The sequence below is a fragment of the Gymnodraco acuticeps genome, unplaced genomic scaffold (genome assembly GCF_902827175.1).
Source record: "Gymnodraco acuticeps unplaced genomic scaffold, fGymAcu1.1, whole genome shotgun sequence".
Classification (NCBI taxonomy): Eukaryota; Metazoa; Chordata; class Actinopteri; order Perciformes; family Bathydraconidae; genus Gymnodraco; species Gymnodraco acuticeps.
The window spans coordinates 1,250,621-1,271,852 of NW_022990270.1; the positions used below are offsets into that span (position 1 = coordinate 1,250,621).

The 21,232-nt window shown below is 43.8% G+C and overlaps 1 protein-coding gene across 1 annotated transcript in view; it reads left to right on the forward strand.

Moving 5' to 3' along the window:
- The window catches only part of fto (FTO alpha-ketoglutarate dependent dioxygenase), a 125,597-nt gene that overhangs the window by 56,984 nt on the left and 47,381 nt on the right, over window positions 1-21,232 (forward strand). Inside the window, exon 10 of the mRNA XM_034220839.1 lies at window positions 1,606-1,733. Within this exon, the coding sequence (XP_034076730.1) occupies window positions 1,606-1,733 (128 nt within the window). The remainder of the gene's footprint in view (window positions 1-1,605; window positions 1,734-21,232) is intronic.

The following is a 21,232-nucleotide window of genomic DNA, read 5'->3' on the forward strand; positions in this document are numbered from 1 at the left end:
AATGTCCAAATTGACCAATCAGAATTGAGTATTCAACTAAGCCGTGTACTAAGCTGTGATATACAACAAGATGATGGTGTTCAAACACGATGGGCTCATTTTAAAAGTGAATTATTTAGCTCTTACTAGATCTTTTTTGATGCAGCACAGTTAGAATAAACTCATCGGACTGAGCTGTCTTTCCTTTCCTGTTATTCATTTTATTCCTAGACCAGCTTTGGGAAGAACTAAAGTGATCTCACAAGCAGGTTTCAGATCAACTAGGAATCATTTGCTCATCAGCGCTTTGCTCCAGACACTGAAACTGTGCTGCACGGCCAGCATGGCAATGTGATGTCTACTAACTGAGATGGTGATACAGTCTGAATGCACTTTCTGCCACTTTCTTTGCCTGACACTCATCCCACGAGGACAGTGTTTGATCCAAAACGAAAGGTACAGTTTCCATAGGGGGTACAGCCAGCCCTGCTTCCTCCTGGTCACCGTAATCTTTGGTGTCTCCTTCGAGTCAGGCGTAATCAGTCACACACCGCCACATGTTTTGACACCTGTCCTGTGTGGTGTGCAGGAAGTAAGCATATTACTGCGCTGCAATCACACTCCCTTCCTTTGGAAACACACACACAGACAATCAAACCCATCTTCACGTGAATTAAGACAGACAGGTGGATAGTCAGGAAGGGATTAAAATTGAGGCAGAGGAGAAGAAATGAAGGTTTCCTTACATTGTGGGGTTTTTTGAAAAGAGGGTTGGATGACTTGGGAGGCGAGTGACTGTTAATGGGAAGAAATGAACGTGCTTTACTGGTGGATGTGACAGGAAGAGACTGTTCTTAACAAGGCGTCAGAGTCAGTCAGAGTTACAGATCCATCACTTCTCAGAGGCTGCGAGAAGGCGGGGGGAGACATTTAAGGATATTCAGAGAGGGAGAGAGTCTGTGAAGGGTAGAGAAGAAGAGGGAGAAAGAGGGATTTGAGTGTGGCTGACAGCACTGCATTTAATTTGGGCTGCCAGATCCTTTTTCATTTGACTCCCTCTCAACCAGCTTAGAGGCTGCGGAAGACTTGGAGGCGAAGGTTTGCCAGGATGTTTCAGATTAGCACTGATGTGCCACGTCACACTTTAAGCCGGCCTGTAATTCATGTTCAACAGGGGGATACTCACACATTACACTGTGCTGTGCAGGATGTGATTAATTGACTCACACTCTAATGTTGGGTGTAATTTGCCCATCCTCTGATGTGAAACTGACTTTATACTAGACTTACTGTATGTCGCCGTCCCAGGGATGTTATAATGGAGTCTTGGCTCTGAGCTGTGTAATTTTTTAAGTGAGGATAGGATGAGGGAAATACTTCAGGTAGTCTTTCCACTCAGTTAAATACAGTCTAATACTCAGGTGAAATGTAATGGGGCAGAATTGTTGTTTTACTCTAGGATGAATGCTTGACCAACTAATGTCATTCAAGCTGTCTCTATGAAAAGTTAATTAAATGAAGATAGGGAATGGTGTGTTCTTCCGTGATCAAGGTCACTCTAGCATGTCTATCATGAGTTCTACTTGATACAGCTATTTTAAACCTCTGCTCTTCTTCTTTTTCCAGACTATGCTCTTCCTGGGGACTCTGGAGGAAGAGGAGGGCCAGGAAGGAGAGGGACGGAGGGAGATGGCAGAAGCTCTGCTGTCTGCCCTGACAGACAGACACCAGCAGAGACAGACATGGAGAGACAGGTAACACAATGTACAACCAACTTTGTTTCTTTCTATCGGTCCCTCGAGAAACACATGTTTGACAGATGTGTGGGACGGGTAAAGTAGGACACTCTATGAGGTACAAGCGAAGTTTCATATTAAAACTAGTAACCCTATCACTCACAACTGGGAGGAATAACATGTTTTGGTGTGGGCTGCCTGGTGAAATAACTTCCAAAAATGTGAATGACATTCATGTTTTGTTCAGAATATCTCAGAATTGTCCATTTCAATTATATTGGCCCAAACTGCAGTGCAATCGAGTTGTTTGTGAAACCATTCAAACTAATGGTGATTATTAACCCTTTCAGTTAATGACAATATGGGCTTACAACATGCTCACAACAAATAAATAACACACCCATGCATTGGGGTCAATGGTCCTCACCCAAGCAAATATTTAGGAAACCCCCAATTTAAGAAAATCAGACACATCCAAAACTTTGACACAAACAAACGTTGCTTAAATTGCCAAGACATCACTTAAGGAGAGGTTGCAGCCAAGCAAAAAGGCTCATTTTGCTTGGAAGGACCAGAGCGATTGATCTGTTAAAATATAATGAGTAACACCAAGTTATTTGTGTGCAGGACTAATTACACAGTGGGGACTCAAACTCAAAACATGACTCAAAACTCCAAACAAAATAATCATTAATCGACTATTTACTTCTGCTTTGTTTGAGAAGCTAGCAAGAGTATGGTGGATCTTGAAATTATCCAACCAAAAATGACACAGCCTGGTGTACCAAACCCTTTTCTAGTTAGAGTTACTGTATATCAAACAGTCATCCGAATTGGCAACAGTCACAGCCCATCCCTTCGGACCCCCCTCCAAAACATTCACCCCAAAACTTTCATGATGAACGTGATCATAATGAAAAGATAATACAATCATTGCTTTCGATAAATCCAACGGCTGTCAAGCTTGTAGCCTGCGGAAAAATCCTGTGAGTCGCAATGAGTCCGGGCATGTAGGGAGGTTGTTTTAAATGTTTTTTTTTGTCAGAGCATTTGATTTATAATATGATGTTGGAATGTACAACAAGTAAATGATTTTGGAGAAGATTGCCCGCCGTTGCTGTAAGTGTGCATTGACAAAGATTCCTTTTGAAGCACCGGTGTGGATCCCACAGATACTCAGTTCTGTAGTTTCTGTTTGTTTGTGGTCCTTGGGCCTGGAAGCTATCACAGCTATCACAACGACACGTGTGTCTTGGATAAGCCCGCTCACTTCCTTCCTTCCAGATAAGGACAGAGAGCTCAAGGATTAGAACACTGGCCATTCATTCAGATAAAGGAGGGCCTTACACACACACACAGCCACACCCACACACAGTGTTATTTTAGCTGTTCATTCTCTTAGTCAGTCTCTCCCTCAGCACTAGCAAGGACACACACAAACACTGCCATGCATGTATACACTACATCTGCATTCACATGTGTTTCGCTGCTTATTGTCTCTATCAACAGATTTGACCTCAGTGTCACACACACACAAACACACACACTTTGGACCAGACATGATCCAGAGCCTAAAGAGTGCCAGGGGCATAATCCAAAGACTACAAATTCCTGAAAGCAACATCTCTCCTTCTGAAAGATGTATGTCGACTTCCTGCTGTTTTGCCGCCCTCACCGTTCCGCGGCGCCCCTCTGTTTTGAGTCGTCCCCCTCAGTTGACCCTTAGCTTTGCCCCATCCAGATGAGTCTTGTAAACAGGCTGTTTCCACACACCTTGCTATGCCGTGTCGACGCCCACCGCCTCACAACTCTGATGTAGGGCCTGCTCTGATTGTGCATTCCAGCTACAGGTGCTGAAAGCTAGAAACCATCCCACCCCAAACGTAACATCAGCGCTATCCCCCATCATCCCAAGTTCCCCCACCACCCACAATGCACTGTTACCAACTTTTCAGCCATGTCTAACCCCTCACCCTAAGATCCTGACAACCAGTATCACAGACCAGGACAGGAAATGCTCCGTCCTTGTCGGCGGGGCAGACAGACGTTTACTCTATCAGCAGTGAAAGACTGATTAGATTAGTTTTGGAGGAGGGCAAGAGTCCCACACAATGTGTTTGAACTCCAGCTGCTCCTGATACCTCTTCTCCCCTTTAAACACATGAAATGTCTCTCCCTAACCCCCACCGCCCCCACTTACAAAAAAGCCGGAGGTCATCCTGTCAAGTGGCTGTCAACAGATCTCATTTACACAAAACTAAACACATGGCTGTGTGCAATGTTAAGTGGGACGTACTGGTACTGATTAGAGATGTGCCGCTGATGAAGGTTAAGGATGGACTTGCTTGTTCTTTGAGGAAGAAGGAGGTTTGTGTTTTTGTATGGAGACTAGAAGACAAAGTTATTGTTTGAAAATGAAAGAGTGAAAAATCAGAGACAGAGTGAGGGAATCTGGTTCACTCAGATGTATTTGAACCTTCATTTATTCTCATGAAAGCACTCTCCATAAGATTACTTTTCAAATTAATTTGCTGATTATTTTTGCCGCTTTTTTTTTTATGCGCCTCCTGATTAGGTTTCCACACAATATGCAACAGGCAGGCTTTTATCATAATACTGCCTTTTGTTTCCATGGTTTCTATTCAACACATAATGCTTGCAAAAGGATGGAAAAAGAAAGAAAAGCATGATTGATGACTCTTGCTAGAGGCACATACACATAAACAACCAGCACTGATTGATTAAGTTTCTCTCTGACTTTTGTTTCTTAAACACCAGTTAAAGCAGCACTCTGCGCGCTGGAACGTGGGCCCGCTCGCTGCCATTTTCTGCCTCCGGGGAATTTTTAGCACTATCAAGAAGGAAAGGAAGAGAAATTGGACCTGGTGACCAGTGGTTCTTCACGAGTGACTTATAGGCACTCAAAGTGAGCGATGCCTCGACTCGACCCGCTAGCAGAAGCAGTCCATTCATTCACTCTGAGCCAACAAAGTTATGAAAGCTTTTTTATTCTTATGAGCTTTTCTGGTAACTGGGTTTTCCCGATGCACATGGTGCATTCTTTGATAGATGCTGCCCTTCGTGTCCCTTTGGTAAATGCCCCGTGAGTTCCCTGGGAAGAGATGGATTATTATGTGGGTGACTCGGAGAGCAGTTGAGTGTGCCACACAGGAGCTGCAGATTTAAGAGCAAAGCACAACCTCTAGGGAACACGCCTATGATGCTATCTTGGATCAGAATGATTACATTATTTCTACTTTTGAATCCCCTGGATGCAGTGACCTTACGGTGACCTTCCAGTGCCTAGAGGTCACTTCTCTGACCAACATAAAAAAACATAAAAAAGCTTTGTCACAGCCGGCGAGCAAACACTGAAGGGAACAGCTGCGAGTTTTGTACTGACCATGCAAACTGCTGTAGGCTTTGTAAGGTCATTATATGATAATGAAAATCATTACAGAATTACATGGGGGTTTAGGACATGAGAGCAGCGGGGAGGGGAGGGGAGGGCCACATTGGGTTTGATAAATGGACTGTGAAGGTGCCCATCTGGCCCTCTCTATAGCTTTTTCTTCCTGCTCTTTTATCCACTCTCGTCCTTTACTACCCCTCTTTCATTCCCCTCCTCTGTTCTCCAGCGGGCCAGTGTAAAAGCAAGCGGGCCTGTAGTGAAAGATTAACAGAGTGCAAACCCAACTCACCTCTGTGGAGGAGAAAAGAAGAGGGGAGACAGGCGGAGGTGTTTATGACCCAAGGCAGGGTTTGCGCATGACTTGGCAAACCCTGTCCTCCCATCTCTCAGTGTGGGCCGGTAGGAGAGTAGGCAGCCATTGACCTTTGGCATCGGAAGCAGTTGGACCGCTCAGGATGTGAGAATGCTGCAGTTCGGAGGCACTAGGTATGTTTTCTTCAATGGGCTTTGGAGGTAATACATAGCTAGGTTTCAAAAAGTCATTTTCACATACCCCTCCTCCTCATATTAGAATTGTTAGAGGAAATGGATGTTTGTTAAAGAAACCGCAAATTCTTTAGCAGTTGCAGCTTGGGATAAAAAAATACATCATATCCACCTCTATGAGAAATTTGAAATATTAGACTCCACTCTATTTCTAAGAATATCATTTATTGCATATTTTCTATTTTTTCTATAATTCAAGAGACTGATTATTAGAGCATCTAGTTCCTTTAATTTCCAAGTATTTTTAACATTTTTGTTGATTTTTGATTATATCACATATCATATTTTTACCCTTTAATTTGTACAATTTAAAAACCAAAAACATTGCCATTTTTCTAGTCCGTGGAATGTTAAGGCTCTATTTTGAATGCAATTCCATCCCAGTTGCCCTTTGAAATGACCTGAGCCACATGGTACAGGTTAGGGGTGTTACTATAATAGCTGTACACTCAGAATTTGTGGCGTAGTACATCTGTCGCCTGTGTTTATTACTTTTCTCTAACTTGTTGGGAGTTAGTGAGGTCTTTATCCCAAGACAAAAGCTACATCAGCTGACATGGCAAGCAGATCTAAAGGACAGAGAAGGAGGTCCACGTGTCCACAGCTGCACTCATCACTCAGCTGTCCATCTTGACCCGTGACCTGTAGGGCTGTCCGCCGGCATCCATTGGCTTTATATTTCCTGCTATTGTCATCCTCTCTTGTCCTCACCTGGACCGGGCGCTGATACACAAAAGGTCCAGTCTGTCATCAAAACCAAGGGGTCACCGGGGGCCAGAGAGCCGAGGTTGAAGCCGTGCCCGGCCGGGGATGACCCCACCAGTGATGTCAGCTACCAGTTGCACCCCTGTGGAGAGGCATAGAGACAGAGAAAAAGCAGGAGAGAGACCTTCATTGGCTGGCACTTCATTCCAGTAGTGGTGACATTTCTTTTGTGTGGCCCCTGACAGACCCCGCCTCGACTCCTTCAGTGGGGTGGGTCAGGGAGTTAGCAGACAATGGAGGTCCCCCGTCCCAGATGGGAGTTGGAAAGATTGTCAACGTCGTGTCCACAATAAAGACGGACAGACCACAGCCTTGTCTAATGTGGCCAATGACCTCCTCAAAGGCCTAGAAATGGAGACGCCATACTGCAGGGATTACTTTCAACCCATATACAACTCACTCTCTTCATACACTCAAGGGTTTGCTGGGCATAGGTTCCCATAGATCTCTAGCAAAGCCATCATCTGTCTAGCTGTCATTACACAAGTATATGGGTAGAGAATATAAGCAATCATCTTTATTTCAGTGTGAGGAATCTGAGTTGCTGTTACATGAAAGGGTTTTGGAAAGAGAGTTTGGGCGGTTCAGTTAAAACAATGTTGCATCAAGCTTCCACTTTTAATGAGCAAGACTGTTGTTTGTGTTTGAGCTGGAATAAAAAAAAACAAGTTCTGGTTGGCGTAAGGTCAGTCCGGGCATGTTGTCAAGCAGGCCTGTGTGATGTAAGTTTCTACCAGAGTTGACAGGTTCATCAGATCTCCCAGACCCCACATTTGCCTCTTCATCGCCCCTACAACAGTCCTGTTTTGCAAGCAGGAGAGACAGGGGGATCTCAGTCTGTTTACCTTGGCAGGAGTAACCAGCCAAAAGTCTATCTGGCAGCTCCATTGTTTCTCTTTACCTCAGGGGTTTCTGTCGGTGGGCAGACACCTGTGTGCGGTGGGTGGAACTCCCATCCCACAACCATGTTCTCTAACTGTGTTTTTCTTCCTACCACCTACTTTTGCCGTCATCGTCATTGCTGTGTTTACTTGGTTCAGGGCACTGTAGGAGAAAACAAATAACTACATGTCATCTGTCTCTTTCATCGACGGCCAGCCTGTAATTAGTGCAAGCGCTGCGGTTAGCCTGAGACGCTGTCGTCTAATTTGTCTGTCTTTATCTAAAACATGTCTGTGTGGTCCCTTAGACCGTATACATGCGTGCAGCGAGATCGCCTGTGGCCTATGTGTTTGTGAGGTGTGTGTTTGAGTGTGCTTGATTGTAAATTATGAATTCTTCTCTCATGCACCCGGCCCTGTTTAGCAATCACTCAGATATGCATGACATGTCCTGACCTCAGCAGAATCTCCCAGCTGCTGTTACCGTAGCAGACGCACTCCCATCCTAGTTAGCTCCCAGGCTGGAAAGTACTTAAGATTATGTCTTATTCTTGCAGGAATGTGCTTTGATGAGATGACTGACGATGCTACCTTGTTACCTTCTACTTACTGTACAAACAAGTTATTCTCGTGTAAATATACTCTTATCTCTATCTCGCATTTTCTCATACAAGTCAGTAATTGGCTGTTGAGTTACATGCTTTCTCTCGTTTTGTGGTTCGCTGTTGGAATGGCAGACTTGCAACTGGCAGCGATCAGTATCACGCTCTCTCTTTGTTAATTGTCTCTGCTTATCCTTCACTGAGTCACAACTGCATTAAAACGCTCACAGGCTTTAATGGTAACATTCATTTCATAATTACGCATTTCACAGTAAGAGCTTGGCATTGCCATGTGGCACAGAAAGGGAGAAAGAGAGAGTTAAAACTGTCATTAAAAAGTCCCACAGACCTTTAAACGCACTTGTTGTTGAGAGACAGTTGCCCATTAAATGCTGCCTTTTTTAATATGGAAACAAGATTTGAGTTTGAAAAAGACAATGTGGTGAGCAGAGAGGGGGAGTGTATGGGGTTTGGACCTGTTTTACTAGTTGTCACGAAAACCAGGACATTCTTTCTGGTCAAAACCAACATCCCAGAGAGCTGATAGAGCATGATTGGCTGAGGATGTGTGGCAGGCATGTGAAACGAACTGCAAGAGCATAGCATTATGGGTCGGCGGAGGGTGTGGTCACCAAAAATACAGTTATTACAGTTTAGTTCATCTAAATCATGTTTGTTTTTGGTTTGCTCATTAAAACACACATTTGAAATGATATTTTGGATCTTCCACTGAAATAATGTACATGTGCTTTTTCAGTGTTACGTACATTCATTAAGCCCAATAAGAAGGTCAAGTATTAAATGTAAAAATCTATAGAAATACAAACAATTGTCTACACCTCGGTTTTTTTGTGTTTGATTTTTAACAGCAACTATATCACAGAAATAACTGAAGAAATGTATGCTTTGTTTAAACCCATGTACATTATACATGCATATACACCACATGCCCCATCATTCTCCCTTTTTCTCCACCTCATCTAACACAACCACACCACCTGGGCACCCCCCTTCTGCCCACACACCTTCACCCCCCTCCACTCTACACACACACACATCTTTCTCCCCTCCTCTGTTAATTATAACCTACACCGCTGGAACACTTCATTTCATATCAAGCATATTGTCTCTTCAAGGCTGGCAGGCAGGTCATAAATTATCCTGAAGGTGAGAATGGAAGTTGGAGGAGATAGTTATGAAAATTTCATCTGTCTGCCGTAGCGGCCGCAGCTGCTCCTGTCACCAGCCGTGTGCTGGAGGAATTACACCGGGTCAGCGTTTGTGTGTACGCGTGTGTTCTTCAGTTTGTGCATATGCGTATGAACACATGTGAACAGTTGCAGTGTGCACGTTTATACAGCACACACACATGCAGCTCTTTGTGTATCTGCAAATGTGTCCCCTCTGTGCGTGTCCCTGTGCGTGTCCCTGTGTGTGTCGCTGGGCCAGTGTGTGCAGAGGGTTGGCCAGGTAAGACCCTCCTGTCAGTGTGTGGAACATCTCTGGCGTCCCTGTCACCCCGGGGCCCCCGGCTCTGCCCCGAAGCAGGGAGACTAGGAGGGGGGACAAGCTCGCAGGGCGGTCCCCAAGCTGTCTCTGTTCATTACCGCTACAGAAATGGGACGTGGCCGGCAGGTGGCCAGACCTTTAGTCCTTACCTACTGTGATCATCTGCTGCTCCACTCTGTGTACGTGTGTCTGTGTGGGTGGGTCTGCAAGTGTGTTTGAGAATGAAAAAGAGTCCCATAACTTATGTATTCGAGCAGGGAAGTGCATATTTTATGTTTGACCTATGAATGTGTGTTGCGTCTTTGACACATTATTGCATAGCAATGTGCCAGTGCAGGCACATCACGTAATGGCTGTGCTTACATATTTACAAATGTACAGAAGTTCTGCATTTGGAGAAATGGGAGTGCTGCTGTGTGCACTTTTCCTGACAGAGCGCAGAGCATCTTTTCTCTGCAGACAGCCACTCCAAGTGGCAATTAGTAAGAAAAGAAAAACACAGTAACTCCCCCCTCGTCCCCTCCTATGTCAATCTGCAGTTTCCTGCAAAAATTCTATTAGGGCCAAAGTCCATAGCTGTTAATTACAATTCTAACTAGCTTGCCTCCTGACGAATGGATGACTTCAGCAGCGATGTAGGATAAAAGGGATATCAGCGATTTCACTTCCCTGTACAAAGGCAGCCTCTGAAATGGGTCATCAATCCCATAGTGATAAATGTCTGGTGGAGTAATGACTCTCTTATCGCCGCCGGATTACTGCAGATATTTGTAATTAGTGTAGCCACACAAGTCCCCGACAGATGTTTTTGAGGCGGCACAATATTGAAGCCTTGTTTTACTGCTAAATGGGAACTTTCTGCAAAGAATAGGGATAGTTAGAGCTATTGTAATGCGGCAGCCGAGACCCTGTTGTGTCAGTGGGAAAGTGTTCTGCTGCACACACACCTTCAGAAGTCACATGTCTATGGAATCACATGTACACACACTCACACTTCAGCTCATGACCTGATAACTAAATACACAGCCTGGTCCACCCTTCAGCTATTGAGCTCAGTCGTCACATGACTGTGAGAGCCAGGAGGCCTCCTCCTCCTCCTCCTCCTCCTCCTCCTCCTCCTCCTCCTCCTCCTCCTCCTCCTCCTCCTCCTCCTCCTCCTCCTCCTCCTCCTCTGCTACGCCAGGGGAAGTGAACGATTCACTTTTAACTTCCATTTCTCATGTTTTGGGTCGAGATTCACTAGCCGCCCTGACGTTTTTTTCTCCTTCCTCCTCTTCCAGTTCTCATGAAATCACAATGTGATGTATTCAGCCTGAGGTGTAGCTCTATTCACAATGCAGTTTGACACTACCAAGCCCTGCTCCCCTCTGCTTTCACAGTGCATCTGTACAGACGGACTGCTGACAAGTCTCTACCACTAACACAATTGTCCTGGCTCTAGTCGACAGCTACTTTGACTAAAGATGTTTAATACACACTTAAAAAAGGGAGGCCTGTGATCCAATTCTGTCCCCCTCCATAAATATCTTTAAATAAAGATATATGTACTCTAGAGAATTGATTCTTATGAACCCTTTGTGTCTAGATTTGGTTGGGGGATGCCACGATATACACTCACCTACCTACTGTCCCACACACACACACACACACACACACACACACACACACACACACACACACACACACACCACACACACACACACACACACACACACACACACACACACACACACACACACACACACACACACACACACACACAGGCTGCTCGCCGCTCACCGCTGACAGACGTGTAAGCAGATGCAGCCAGAACTGGTAATGGCAGGTGATTATAAGTGGCACACGTGCCAAACTAATTAAACCCCTGGGTTGACAGCAGCATTTGGTGGCACTGGCATTCTGGCATGCTGGCATTAGAATAATTGTAGCAGCACATTTCACCTGCGAGACTGCAGCTAACAAAGTCATTTATTTTACAGCAGGCTGCACTGGATGTTGCTACAGAGGCCTGAGTTAGCTTGCCTTAGCTTTGACATGAATGGCAACCTCTGGCACAGATGGGACAGCTTCTCTCCGTCTGTTTGAGACACATTTGTGTTCAGTTTAAGTTTAAACAGTTAAACATGGCAAAAATGGTTCAAGATATAAATTTTTGTTGTGTTGTAAAAACTTTACTTTTTCAAAATATTTAACCGATTCCCCAATATTTGACTTTTTTGTTTTGATTTGTTGACTTGTGATAGTGATACTAAATCTAAGAATAATAATATTATATTTATTATAATTTAAGGAAAGTATTATACACAATTTTAAAGAAATATCATACAAACAAAAAAGGAAAATTCTTTACCAACAGAATAAACATTACCTACAATAAAATACATGTCCAATACCAATACAAAAAATAGCTTGGGAAAAATAGGTTTTAGAAATAGATAGAAGTTTAAAAAAGTTTTTTTCAAGTGAGTTGAAGGAAAACAAACAGTCATCTGGTCTGATATCCTCAGGCAGGTTGACCCACCTCTGCGTGTCCCCTACTTAGGACACATTGCAGCACGCAGGCAGGAAGGAAGGAGACAAGGACAGGAGGACGGGTCCCTCAGTTCGTTCAGTCATCAGGTCATCACTTCTCCAGCTGGAGGGCTGGAGCTGTGAGCCCACCTCACAGAGGTCAGCGCTGTGCCAGGAGGTCAAAAGCTGCACAAGGAGGCCCACCTGCACACATTCTGTGAATCTCCACACGTACAACTATCTCTCTCTTTCCCACCTAAACACACGCACACCTGGATGGTTGAGTAAGAACTCTGACATACCTTCAGTTCTGTGGAAATTAGCCTCTAACCGACTTGACTGATTCATGTGATTGCCTTGTGCTGCAGGTGTGGCTGGGCCAGGTGCACACTGTGTGCATCACAAAGTGTGTGCACTCAAGGCGAATCAGATACAGTAACACAGAAGTGGAAGAGTGAGTCGGTCGTTGCATTTTGTCAGATAGATTTATGGGCTGTGGCATGGCATATCCTACGCTTTCATGTGATCTCCAACCAAGACCTTAGACAACCATTCTCTAGTATTTCCATGCTGTAAATCACAGTTGTGGCAAATGTATTCAGATATACGTTTTTCCTCCAATAGGCTGCACTGTCTAGTCCGCTTGCACATAATTGCCTTCTCAGATATCACTTGCGGAAACATCACATACACTTTTCAGGTTTTTATTGCACATGCACAGACTGTGTTCATTCTCGATAGCTACTGTGTTAATCTGGTTGTAGAAGAAGTGAAAAATCAGCTCTTTGAAGGCACAAGTAAGTGGCCGATGGCAGCTGATAGCTGGGGCTTAGTGGATCCTCATTATGTGCTGTAGCAAGCTGATTAAAACATTTGATTTGTTCCCAGTGTGTGTGTGAGCGTACAGTCAAGCGTCTGTGTGTGTCCTGTGCGTGCGCGAGAGTGCACGTACATACGCATGTGTGAAAGAGGAGGCCTTTGGGCTGCTGCGGTGTGTTATCTGTTTTTTCAACCTTGTCATACTAATTACAGTCCGTATTTACTTACATTCTCTTTTTGTTTTCTGCCCTCGATAGGCATCGGTGAGTGCCTCGGCCTAGGCTGTTCTCATTAACAAACTGATGATGTGTGATAGGTCTATCTAGTGATGATACAGGGAGCTTTTCCAAAAAAAGAGGTCATGATACAAATGTTGTCAGCTTTTTGCAACCACAAAGAATGATGCTCCTGTTATCAGTGGCGCTGTGATTGTAATTGTGCCAGTGAGTCTTGGTTGGGGGAATTCTCTACATCCGAATTAAAGCCGATTGAAAAAGGCACTACATTAACATAAATCAGAACACTTATGAAAAGCTTGCTTCTTCCAAACTTGAGGTAGGGATGATTAACAAGAAGAATAAAAGCTACACTTTATTTTGCCCTCTGAAAATAGGGATTGTTGTCTAGTTTTTTTTTGTATCACCGACATGAAGCATTCTGAGATTGTTTTATTCCTTGCTTATACAGGTCAGATACATTTTCTATTTCCTCATGTTAAATGGGCTCAAGCCAAACGTTTTCAATCAACTGACCGCATGTTTGTGATGTACAGTATTTGCATTTGTTTTCAAATAACATTATGAGGAGCTCAAGCAGCTAACAGACCGATTTGCAAGTCAGGAACAACTCCAATGGAACATATTTTCGACCCTTCTGTCTCTTGTTTCTAATGTGTCGCTGACTCCACGACGAGTTTACCAGTGTTGACCTTTGTCAAGTTACCGATCATGTTCGCTGCACGGGTCGCTCACCACATGTCACCCAAGAAAAGACGGATGGATCTGACCACACCCTGACTTTTTGGAAAGGCTGTTTCTCATTAACCAAATCCCTTCAGTTAACTAAACTGGTTACAGCACAATCAACAACATCATTATGCGAGTCCGTGTGTGTTAGAGAGCCACAGACACACTTACAATAGGATTAGTAAATGGTTAAACTGAACAGGAAGCTGTGTGAGGATGCATGGTGGGGTGAGCAGGGTAAATCACCGACAGCTGAGTTTTATATGGGAGAGGTGGGTGGTAGGGTTTGAATGGTTTTTATAAGAGTGCGAGTGACTGATTCCCAGACACAGAGCACAGTGCATCCTGAATGGGTAAATGGCATTTATTCAGCCGGTTAGTCTGGGAAAACATATGGTGCCATTTGGAGGCCCAGACTGGTGCACGCTGTTCTCCTGTAATTAGACTGGCCCAGCAGAGCAGCTACATAACTGCTTCATGATAACCGCCCTACTGTAGCCTACAGTGCTGCTGCCACACAGCCCTGGCTGCAGCACAGGACCAGGACACCGCATTACACATCCTGTTAACACACTGTACAACACCAGCGAACAGCAGTCACACCACAGCTCTGGCAGCTGTGCACCGAGGGCCAGACTTACCGGGATGTACGTGAAAGCACAAACAACAATACCTAATTCTATTTGTGTCTACTACATGCATTATAGCTTAGTCTGGTTTGCCAGAGCAGCAACTGGGAATGGGACTGGTGTATTCTGGGAAAGAAGGATCACTTAATACAGTGCAGTTCAGCAGTGGGTTTTCAGAAAAGAAATTCAATATGTTAGTAAAATTGTAATAAGTATTATGTACGAATCATTCATAGAGAGGTTGAAGTAGGAGTCGTTAAATACACTTATAAGAAAATGGCAAACAAATATGCAAGGGAAAGTAACTAGTAAAAAACTAGCCGCTGCTATATAAATGTCAAATCAAAGCGTCCACAGCAGCTCTTTGAATGTCAAGTTCAAGTTTAATGACAACACGCCTACAACCTCCCATCTACACTTGGGTTGGTCAGTAATGATTTCATATGTTATAAAACATTGCGTTCCTTTATTAGTAGTCCTTTTTCTTATTTGATATTTCTTTGCCACCTTCGAACAGCTGCCCTCTAATTCATTTGAAGAGCTCTCCTTCTTTGTTGTTAGTCAGAGATGTTTCACTGTTTATATGAAATGATTAAACACACAGACACAACTTGAGTTTAATAAACCTGCGCATATTTAAACATGAACAGCCAAATTGACAGTGTGGAGTTTGCATTTTCACCCATTGTTTACCTGGTTTTCCTGAAGAAAAATGGTAAACTTGAGTGTAGCATACATCTAGTTGTATACGTGTTAACCCTGTGATAGACCAGCAGCCTGACCAGGATATACCCCGTGCCTTTCCGAATGTACTCCGTGATAAACTTGTACTCCAAGTCCAACAGAATGCAGAATAAAGCCCTTTCATCTTGCAGTTAGCCATCACTTGCACCTGCTTTGTGCAAGATGGTCTTTCTTCTCCTTATTATCTTTGCTCTCTCCTGTTTTTAATCACTCCCCTCCCTCCCTTCCTCAGGATCAGAGGAGCAGATTGTGTGTCGGAGGTGTGGGTTGTGTTGGCAGGGCTGTGGGGGCGTCAGCTGGGCTGTTGTCCCGTCAGGGGGGAACAGGCTGGCAGCCCGGCGGGAAGGCCCTGTTAAGGATACACTGCTGGGAGTCGGACTGAGCCAGAGCCTGGTCCAAACCACACATACACACATACACATACACACACACACACACACACACACACACACACACACACACACACACACACACACACACACACACACACACACACACACACACACACACACACACACACACACACACACACACGAACATACACACTGGGAGGGATTGGTAAGGAAAGTGGTGGGGGTGTCCAAACCTGCGATAAAGACATTTCCTCCCTCATTTATAAAATCTGACACCAGCAGTCTGCCCTCTTCTCTTCCCTCATCAACTTCCCTTCACAATGAGAGACACACACACACACACACACACACACACACACACACACACACACACACACACACACACACACACACACACACACACACACACACACACACACACACACACACACACACACCGTTAACCTACAAGCTGTGGATTCTTTAATGCCAGATTGAAGTAAGCCCGGAAATAAATGTAAAAAAATAAATGTAGAAATGTCCCACTTTTCTGAATTTCAATCTAATATTTTTAATTTAAACTTACCTTTATTGCTTTCAACTAACCTAATACAGTTATATGAAATCTGTGACATAATACAATTAATGAAAGTCAACATTTCCGTTTCTTCAGTGTGTGGTTCCTCTAATCGCATATTTGGCAAAAAGAAGCAAAGCTACAATACAGCTTCACAAGGTCCTTCCAGAAACCTTTTTTTATACACAGATGCTACTTTTGTGTTTCTCCTAGTCAGTTAGTAAATCCATACATAAGATTTAAATACCTCAGTGGACTTGGCGGTCATTTAAGGGTAAAGCAAGCATTGTTGCATGTTTCTCTACACATTAAAGACTAATTATGTTCGACTAACACTCCCTCAACACGCACTGGTACAGTAACACACTGTCCTACATACGCTCTGTGTCCAGAAGGGGCTGTCTGCGTGGCATGCTATTCTCTTGTTGTCTGTTTAGCAAGTACAGCATGTGAGAGCACTGCCAAATTTGCATATGCCGCCATGTATATTTCAGCAGCGTTTAAGACACACATCACCGACAGTGAATTATGCATGGGGCTGGTACAGTGGAGGTGCTTGTTTTCTGCACTTGTGAAGGGAAATTGAACTGTGTTTTCTTCTGACGCTCAAGGCCCAAGGCCCATTAAAGCGCACGGAGCAGGCAGCCGCTAAATGGACTGGTGGACTACATGATATTCCCCTCCAACAAAGGGAGCCTGGCATAGAGGAAAGCATTCGACAGGTTATGACAGCTAGGTAATAGGATTCCCACCTCTCCAAAGGGACTGTCTGAGGTGCTGTTGTAGTATCCTTGTAGACCACTCCGTCTTTTTACATGTGAACGTGCATGTGTGTTTGTTAAATGCGGTGCTGTGGCAGAGATGAGTGACTGAATAATTCAAAACTGGCATGTCTCACAAAATGATGCAAACCCGTGCATGGATTGTCAGAGGGAGGAATAGAGTGTTGCAGTAAAGACAGCCTAAAAGGCTCTTATGCATTATAGACAAGCCTTTTGAAACTGTTTTCTCATATGCAAATGGAACACACACACAGCTGCAATCTCACCCCCGTTCACTGCAAATCCAAATGAGGCATAGGGCTGTTTATGTTATGTGCCGGAGAGGAGGGAACGGGTGTTTGGTCGAAGCACATGAAAGATACAATAAAAGGCACAATTGGCTGCTACCAATGTTTACTTCAAAGAATGGCGCTGTGGCTTCGCCTGCACGACAGCAGTTGTGTTCTTGTAAGCCACCTCTGGACCGAGGGAATAGACTGCGGAGGATGAGCATAATTAGAGATGTCATCTAAGACACCTATGCTCTCCCACTGCTCTATATTTATCCACTTGGCGGTCTCTAACAGGCCCCCGGGTCAACACATTGTGTCCCTACCTGTCAGCTCAGCAGTGGACGGGACATATGCGGTGATACCGACAATATGAAGCCACCTGCTAGTCTCTCCTCCTCCCCTCTCCTCCTCCCTTCTGCCTCACCTTGCCACTGGAAGCAATTCTGACTATTCATATATTCCTGTTACAGCAGCCTTGTTTAGCTTGGCTTAGCACCAGTGAATCTGCCATTTATAGAGTTCGTTTTGAGCCACCTCTGCGTGGCAAATGATGATAAGCCTAGCCTGTAATAAACAATCTCGTAAACAGCTCTTGCAGCTCAGCCCTTAATGGCCTTAGGGGCTTGTAAGAGCTTTATAACACATTTATTACCCCTTTAATAGCTGAGAAGCTGTGAGCCATAACATAAGCTAACACTAATTTAATTTCCTGACATATATGTTATCTTTAGGTTTTGGTTATGTTGCCAACTTGATTGATTTCATACCTAGTCTTCTTCAGGGGGTCTTGCTTAATGCATTGGGACACCAAAGGGAAACTACATTCAACACTTGCCTCAATTATTTTGCCACTTGGTATTCAGTGGTAAGAGAAGAGGAGAAACCATTGCTTTGTTAGCCAAGAGCACACATCCAGAGAACAGACGAAAGGGCCAGCATGGGGAATAGAGATATTTGATGTTGAATCTCCCCCTATTTACAGTAGGATGCCTGAATAAACGTGTTCAGAAGCTGGAGAGAAGCATTATGACCCATAACCCTGAGGTATTTGAAATGGAACAGCAGGACTTAGTTTGAAAAAGAATAGGAGATGTGCTCTGGGCTCACTGTTTATACCTTGATGTGATTTGGACTGAAAATATGAAAAAGCTGTTTATCTGTTCTTTCCCTTTCGTCCATGGCTGAAAATGGCTGGGTTTAGGAACAGATACAGTACACTGACTGCACGGCTGGCAGCGGCTGGAAAAAAGGATTTCTCCTCTTTTGTTGTAGTGTCTGAATCTGGTAGAAAAGGATTCAACAAGTATTTATATGAACGTTTACGTCTTATCTTTAGCTATATACACATTTTGATATTATTTTTGAAGGATTTTATATGCATGTTCTTTACAGATTTTAAAGTGCCCTCTCTGCAACATTTTCCCATTATGGTTTATTAAACTAACTCTAGGGCCTGGCTATCTGCTTTTAGTTTCAGTACTTCTTTCTCCAAACACCAATTTCAACCCTTCCTCAATTATTCTTTTGTCTGAGAAGAAGTAAGGTATCAATCTTTTATGTTTTTTGAAAAATCTGATGAGTGCTATTTGCCGGATCTCCTGCTCGACAGAGATTGTGGAGCTGGAGAGAAATACGAAATTGCAGAGTAAATCAATACTGGGCCAGTAATGTTAGGGGGGATCCCCTTTCAAAGAGCAGCGCTGAATTTGTACGCCTTGTGTTTTTGATCTCTTACTGTAGTCATTTCATTCCAAGCACAGTTGTTATCATAGTTGCTGTTGTTTGTATGTTATTTCAGCTTCTTTCCCAAGTAGCTATTTTGCAATTTGGACAAAAATACAATTAAAGGCCCATCTGTTTTCAATGATCCTAACGTCAGACAGATGGGGTCTGTCTATTGAAGCCATACTCAGATCCTGGCAGGTTAGAGGCTTCGCTAATGAACATGCTAAATATGCGAGCAGGCTGATTTTATCATAACAAGGCCTGTATGGGCTAGAATGGATAAATGTTCTTTTTCATGAAGTTAAGCCTTTGCACTTTAGCCTTGGCGATAGTCCGGGAAGAGTAAAGTACTCATGTTTATAGGTATTCGACTTAAGTTAAGTACGTTTCAGTTGCATTTGGGATGCCAAGTCTCATGAGAGTTAAAGTAAGAAAAAAGATCTCAACACGATTGGAAGCAATGTGTCCAGTATTCCACAGTGGCGATACAGTACGCATATAAAGCACGTTTTCTGCAATATTGTTTGACTGATGACACAACAACAATTTATTTCCTATAGCACATCACTTCAGAGTACCATGAAGGCATGTTTTCTGCATGAGAATCCCCAGTCCTGAACGGGCCCCTAACCACTAAACCTGACAATGTTAGTTAGTATTTTGTGGGACATGCAATCCTGATTCTGGTTGAGCTCTCCCGGGCCACTGTAAAGACCACAGTACTTACAACCTTTGAGGAGTCATGGGATTTGTCACAAGCTTTCACTTTCAAACTCCTCACATTAAGCTTCAAACCACTGACCCTATGCCTGCCCAATTATACAAGTCAAAGGAAATCTCACAATCTCACACTGATCCCTTATGCATAGCTCATGTATGTACTGTAAGCAGCTTAGCCACAATCATGTATGTTGAAGAGTTGTCGTCATTCTTCCAGTCTGATCCTGTTTCTTTCTGGCCAACACAGCAGTAGTCAAGCAGAACAAAGGAAGTGCTTTTTTGTACTTAACTTTTTAGATACATCAGCTTCCAGAATTGCTACTAAAACTGCGAAAAGTAAACAGGTTAATCCCATAGCCTTAAGGTAATAATATATCATACGGACAGCTGTCCGAAAGTGTTTAGGTAATTGTAACAAATACACTGCCCCACCCCTTTCTGTCTGTGGGGGACACTTGTGTGAATGTTAGACAAAGTCGGATCAGGTTTTGTGGGGACTAAGACAAGGTCTGCGAGTGATTGATCACACCGCGTCGAGCCTGATGGACTCAGGTCTTCACTGAAGAACAAGCACACACCCACTCCTCTAGCCTCCCAAGCATGCAAGCACAAACATTTCCAACACAGTTATTTTACCTAAAAACAAGCCTGAGGGCTCTGACCAAAACACTTCTAATATAGGAAAATGGAGCTGCTTTGAACTTTGGTGTTTTTGATAACTACTTGGTATGCTTCCTGGACGATAACCTGTGGGCTTGGCTTCCCAAGCTTTAATCCCTTTGATTAAGTGCCAGGGCAAGATAACTCGGCACTCAATAGGCCCTTTACCTTCCTAATATCCCCACTGTCCTGGGCTTGAAAGCACCAGTGCTTTCAACTCTCAGTAGGTGCATTTTTAGCCCTCCCTAGACTCCTCTTCATATAGTTGTTTTCAAAGTTTGGGCCAATAACCTCCTTCCTGTCTGTGCCCTCTCCCTTGTCCCTCATCCTGTTTTAGGTCAAGATGTCCTCTGTTATTTTTGCTCTGTTTATGCATTATGATTCATATCAGCACAAGGGTGTACGTGGTACAGTGTCGTGCCTCCTTACCTCCCTCTCAGCTGTGTGGAGCTGACGGCAAGGCCTTGGCCTCCACAGATTAGCTGGGCTCAGAGGAGAGGAACAGTTGCTGGGGTAATTATGCTGAGAGTTGTGGGTTGCCAGATGCAGGATGAGACTAGGGCCTTGGTTTCATACTGGTGGATCAACCCTAGAAAGCTGCAGCTAATTGTGCATACAAGGTTTAACCCACCACAAAAATCCAATCATCACAACCATCTTCCAGGTCATGTTGAAGTATGCAACGGTTCCGTCACACTGTCTCTTGCCAGAATGCTAAATGAAGTATATTATTATTAAAATCATGTCCAACTGAACAACTTTATGTATGAGTGTTACAAAAGTTGTCAAAGACAGTGTATTATTTACAGACTGTGATCAAATGTATATTGAACTACATTGTCAAACCATTTACTGTTTGAAACATTTTGAAACAATTATTATTCATTTATAACTATTTATTTTTAAATAATAACCAAGCATTCTATTCCATGACACCAACTGCATTTTGAGATTCAGGTTACAAAACGGTTTGGCTTTTGGCAAACGTGTGTTTATGGCCCTTAAATTCAGAAGACGTCTTCAGAGTCATAAACCCATCTCAGTCAAACCGCTCAGTTGCATTTGT